The sequence below is a fragment of the Archocentrus centrarchus genome, chromosome 16 (genome assembly GCF_007364275.1).
Source record: "Archocentrus centrarchus isolate MPI-CPG fArcCen1 chromosome 16, fArcCen1, whole genome shotgun sequence".
Taxonomy (NCBI): domain Eukaryota; kingdom Metazoa; phylum Chordata; class Actinopteri; order Cichliformes; family Cichlidae; genus Archocentrus; species Archocentrus centrarchus.
Window position 1 is genome coordinate 18,016,343 of NC_044361.1, and position 6,000 is coordinate 18,022,342.

Genomic DNA, 6,000 nt, shown 5'->3' on the forward strand with positions numbered 1-6,000 from the left:
TGTAGGGAGTAAAAGTAAAAAAGTTGCCAGAAAAATAAATATTCCAGTATAGAGTACAGATACCTGAAAATTCTACTTAAGTACAGTAACGAAGTATTTGTACTTCGTTACTTCCGACTCCTGCCCATGAGGACCAAGACCCAATAACAGGAGAAACTCTCAAATGGTCCGTGTCCACTCACGTGTCCGCTCACTGCACTGCCACCGCGCCCACACAGCGTGCACAGTGCAGAAGTGGCCACTTCACCAGCCTGTGGAACCACCTGTCCTGCAGCAGCATTTGCGCAGGCAGCCAGGAGGTGGAAACCGGGAGCTCCCAGACCGCCGATGGGATGTGTCGGTGCAAAGACGGCTTTTACTGGGACGAAGACTTCTGCATCAGGCACACAGTGTTCAGACCAAAGGTAAAGCATGCATTAAATAAATATGAACAACCCAGAAAAAACTGTATTTTTAAACTCATTCGTGCCTAAAATATCAGGAATGCGCCCGCGGTATTCAGACACCGTACGCGGCACATTTTGAGAGTTTTGCGAATAAAAAGTTTTGTTCTTAACATTCCCTGCCCAACACAATCTGAAGTCCATTTGTGCGTGTTTTTGTCCTGTCTTATTTAAGACTTTCTCGTTCAGGTGAGGCTCTCAGGACATTCCACTCAGGCTTCAGTTTGCACAGGATGCGTGTAGGGAAGAAATTTGTTGCCAGATGATCCTACTGTACTCCTCAGTTTAACTCTAACCTTTCCTTCGTCTTGTGTAATATTCTCACGCCCTCCTTCCGTTAATTCAAATAAATGCCAATCAAACCACAATTACATCTTTACTTCAGTGTGTGTGTGTGTGTGTAGCTTAACAGTAGATTAATTAGGCGATACTCTCCAGACTCCAGTCTGTTTAACATGTAAGAAAACGTTTTTGAATGTATAAAGTGATAAAGCAGAATGTTTTGCATCATTTGCAATATCATTAGATTACATGCATTGCATTAAAGGTTGACAAATGCTTTATAGGATGTTTTTTAGGAATAATATTGTTATACATGACGGCTTCTGAAGAGCTCCAATGCAAGATTGTGACCATGAGTTTTAAAATATGACACTGCATTTTAAGTTTAAAGGTTGAGTACAGTAAGAACTCATGAATCACATCCCATCACAGTTGACTCATGCTCATATTCCGTGGAAACAGGAAGAGATCAGAGAAATGAATATATTTGTTTGACTCACTTTTTAAAACAGCGTCTATTTGCTAATGCATCAAACTGTCATTCTGTAGATGCCACTCAGTGACTCACTGACATATTCTACGAAGGAACAAAGGGGACATGCTCACACAATGACGTATATTTCAGCTGTTTCAACAACCACGTAGCAAAAAAATGTATCAAAAACTGTATTTTGCTTTCAGCTATTGACACACACACCATATGCAAATAACAGACACGTGTACTTGAAACTTAAGATTAGGAGTTTTTCAAGTTGTGCAAAGAGAGGTATTTCCTTAAAACTTTCTGTAATAGCATCAAAACCTCTGACTCATGTGTTGTAATATATTACTGTAACACCATAGACTTCTTTATTTCTATATAAATGATATTTATCAAATCATTACATATAAATGAAACAACTGATCTTTTAAAACTGTAAAAGCTTTTTTCTTTTCAAAGGCAATGTGTATATATATATATATATATATATATATATATATATATATAAAAGACCTTAGACTCCCCTGAGGATTTGGATTCTAATAAAACTTTCAGTACCTTCCTTCAACTACTGCATATTGGTGTTAAATTTTATGACTGAATTTGTGTAGTGGAAGTGTCGTTTACTTTTATTAGACAAGAGGGAACCAAAAAACTGTGTCATGGCACCAGATCAAGATGACCCATAAAAATGTGTCTGACCTGCTGCTAATTCTTATGTAACTCCTCCAAATAATTTCTTACATTTTCTGTCCGTTTTTTTTTTTAATCACCTTGAATTAATTGCCAAGTCCAAATTCAACTTCACTAGATGGAAGTTGTTTGACCTTTAAGTTCAGGCTTCCAGCTCATTCTAAAAAAAAAAACCACAGACAGTCACCCACACAGGAAGCCGTTCTCCTATAAATTCAGCCTGCTGTCAAATCCTCTTTGACAGACACCTCAACATGAACATGGTGAGTATTTTATATAACAATACTCAGTGTGAGTTTTAGACAGGGACAGATGTGATAGTCACTGATTTGTTAAATTGTCTGATTTTTGAAATTGTTTATATTTCTTACATAGTCTGGAAATTCTCAAACTGGATCATTTTTTCAATAATATTAAAACAGAAAAAGTAGAATAAATAAAATAAGATGTGCATTCATTTTTTTTTTAAATTAAAATTGTTAATGTAATGGGAAGCTTTTAAAAACGTAATCACTCTCATCAGTGATTTGTAGACGATACTATTTGCCCCAGTGCTGTCTTTTGTCCATACAGTATTCACATGGTTCATCCTTTAGGTGCGCCTAATGGGAATGACTTTTATTATTTTCATTTATTCATTCTGGCCACTGAAAAGTCATTGTGCAAGCCAAACATCAGCTTAGATCAGGCAAGAGACAAGTTAATTTTACTCTAAGACTTACAAGTTAAAATCAAAATGCACTTAATGTTAAAAAACAAGAACAAAAATTTTTTTGTCACATTTTTGGTGTGTTTTCATATGTTACGTCACATGACTGGTTTTCCAAATGTGCTAGGGTCAATTTAAAGTCATTACTTTAGCTGACGTTTTAAAGTTATAACTCACAGGAGCTGTAGTATTTTCAGCACTTGTCAACAGGTATCGTTCCTCTCGGCAGGTTTTCCTGTCAGTGCTGTTCCTGCTCTGCTGCCTACTCTGCGGTTCCTCGGCGGCGGACTCTGTTCCCACCTATGAGCACCAAGACCCGTCAACCAAAGAAACCCTAACCTGTGACAAGTGCCCACCGGGCACTCACATGTCTGCCCACTGCACTGCCACCGCGCCTACCCAGTGCCTACCGTGCAAAAGTGGCCACTTCACTGAGCTGTGGAACTACCTGCCTAGGTGTCTGTACTGCAGCAACTTTTGCATAGGCAACTTGGAGGTGGAAACAGAGTGCTCCCCGACCACCAACAGGGTGTGTCGGTGCAAAGATGGCTTTTACTGGGATGAAGACTTCTGCGTCAGGCACGCAGAGTGCGGGCCCGGACACGGTGTTCGGGTCAAAGGTAAAACACGCATTAATTAAATCTGAACAACCAAAACATCAATATAGCTAAATTCACGGTAACTTCACGGAATCACGGTGACCCAAAATCCTCTGTCGTCCTCTCTTAGGTACACAGCAGACGAACACCGTTTGTGAAAAGTGCCCAGAGGGCTACTTTTCCAGCTCATCTTCTGCGGTGGATGTGTGCGTAAAACATCAGGAATGCGTCAGCGGAGAGAGCGTACTCCTCCCTGGCTCAGAGTTTTCCGACACGGTGTGTGGCACCTGTGAGAGTCTTGCAAATGAAGGTATGCTTTCAATATTACACCCCCCCCCCCGACATATAAAATACCGACATATAATGTCCACAATATATGTCGGTATTATCTTGTGCAATTGAAAGTTACAAAGTTATTTCAAACTTTCGCAGATGAGACTCTCAGGAGATTCCTCGCAGGATTCTTCCATATGCACAGGATGCGTGTTGGAAAAATGAGGAAGTTTGTTTCCAGGTGTGCCCACTTCTCATTTTTAACTCTTACCTTTCCTTCCTCTTGCTGACTATTCTCGAGATCTCTTACCTCTTGATTCAAAAAGACACCAATTAAATCATTCTCTCTCTACGACAGACACATCAGCGTGTCAGAGGAAAACGGGAGGTGCAATCTCCCCAAACAGAGAGGACCTCTCCTGGATCACATCACAGACTGGCTGGCCCAGGCTCCAGAGGAACAACTGAGAAACCTGCCACAGATGCTTAAGGATTCAGATCTCAAATCCATGGTAGAAAAACTAAAGAAAAGAGTCAATGAGATTCAGCAGCAGAACCCAAACTGCATTTTGACATATTTAAAGTAAACAATGCTCTCCAGAGAGCAGTCCGTTACACATTTCTTTAAAAGGTATCCTTAAAAACAAAGCTGTGTCAAAGCAGAACATTTTACATTATTTCCCATTTTATTAGTCTACATGCAATTCTTTAAAGGTTGCTAAATGTCAGTACAAATTATATTATTTGTTATACACGGCATGTATACTAGAGGCTGTGACATATGATCCCATTATAGTTGAGCTTTGTGAACTATTCCTCTAAACAAAGGTGAACAAGATGTTAAATATATATTTCCTATTGTCATTACTACAGCTGTTTTTGTATATATTGGGCTTATGCTGGTATTGCTGCAGGACGGAAAATAGAAAACTTAGAAATAGCTCAAGACAAACTGAAATATGAATTTTATATTGTAATGTTATTTAACGTATCCTAATAAAAATACAAGGATTTTTGTAAGATTGTGTGAATTTTTTTCCACCTGAAATATTTTTACCGGTGACGTGCAACAAAGCGGGTATCTCTCAAATGCAAACCATTGCGTCACCACACGGTGTCGCCCTCTCCCTAGTTACTTTCCTAACAACGAGCTCCTTGTTTCAAAGTAAATGTAGAATAGAATAGAATAGAATGCCTTTATTGTCATTATACAGGATGTACAATGAGATTGGAGGGCCACTCCTGTTCAGTGCCATGTAACAGAAAATCAAACTCTCTAAAATAAATATGTTATAAAAATATTATAATCTAGTATGATCAATATAATCAAGAGATATACAGAAATAAACAATGTGTAAAATATACAAAAAATAGAATGTATAAAAATATATACATACATTGGTGCATCTGTACATTGTAAGAAAAGTAAATAAGTGTATACATATAATAATGAAGATGATGAATATTGCACTTGGTGAATGAATATTGCACTAGTGAATGAATACTGGATATTACACAATATAGGAATGTCAGATATTGTTCAGTATGAATAATATAATATTGCACAGTTACGGTGGGTGAGTGTGTGAGTTCAGGGTGGTGATTGCTCTGGCGAAGAAACTGTTCTTGAGTCTGTTTGTTCTGGCTTTGATGCACCTGTAGCGCCTGCCAGAGGGCAGCAGGTCAAACAGGTCAAAGCCAGGGTGTGAGCTGTCCTTGATGATGTTCCTGGCTCTGCTGATGCAGCGGGAGGTGTAGATGTCCATCAGGGAGGGGAGAGGGCAGCCAACGATTCTTTGTGCTGTCTTGACTACCCTCTGAAGCCTGACCCTGTCTGCCTCAGTGCAGCTGCCGTACCATACTGTGATACAGTACGTCAGCAGGCTCTCAATGGATGAGCGGTAGAAGGTCAGCAGCAGGTTTGAGTCCAAGTTGTTCTTCCTGAGGACCCTCAGGAAGTGAAGTCGCTGCTGAGCCTTCTTGATAACAGCTGTGATGTTATCTGACCAAGAAAGATCAGCAGAGATGAGGACACCAAGAAACCTGAAGGTGTGGACCCTCTCCACATGCTCGCCGTTGATGTAGAGGGGAGCTGGGTCAGTCCTGTGCTTCCTGAAGTCGATGATGATCTCTTTGGTTTTCATGGTGTTCAGTACCAGGTTGTTCTCTGAACACCAGGCTGTCAACTTCAGGACCTCCTCTCTGTAAGCTGCCTCATCTCCCTTCGAGATGAGTCCGACCACTGTGGTGTCGTCAGCAAATTTGACGATGAGGTTGTTATTGTGGGCCGGACTGCAGTCATGGGTGTAGAGGCAGTACAGGAGGGGGCTCAGCACACAGCCCTGTGGGGAGCCAGTGCTCAGTGTTCGGGGGGAGGAGAGATGGGGGCCAAGTCTCACAGGCTGGGGCCGGTTGGTTAAGAAGTCCTTGATCCAGGAACATGTGAGAGGGGGGAGGCCCAGGGTGTGCAGTTTGGTGGTGAGAATGTCCGGGATGATTGTGTTGAACGCTGAGCTGTAA

General features: G+C 40.8%; 1 protein-coding gene across 1 annotated transcript; it reads left to right on the forward strand.

Moving 5' to 3' along the window:
- Nucleotides 1-2,152: 2,152 nt before the first annotated feature.
- Nucleotides 2,153-4,500, forward strand: LOC115794896 (tumor necrosis factor receptor superfamily member 6B-like). Its single transcript, XM_030750591.1, has 5 exons — nucleotides 2,153-2,162; nucleotides 2,838-3,228; nucleotides 3,338-3,517; nucleotides 3,640-3,721; nucleotides 3,839-4,500. Exons 1-5 carry the CDS (start codon nucleotides 2,154-2,156, stop codon nucleotides 4,065-4,067), a joined length of 891 nt encoding a protein of 296 aa, XP_030606451.1. The 5' UTR covers nucleotide 2,153; the 3' UTR covers nucleotides 4,068-4,500.
- The last annotated feature ends 1,500 nt before the right edge of the window (nucleotides 4,501-6,000 follow it).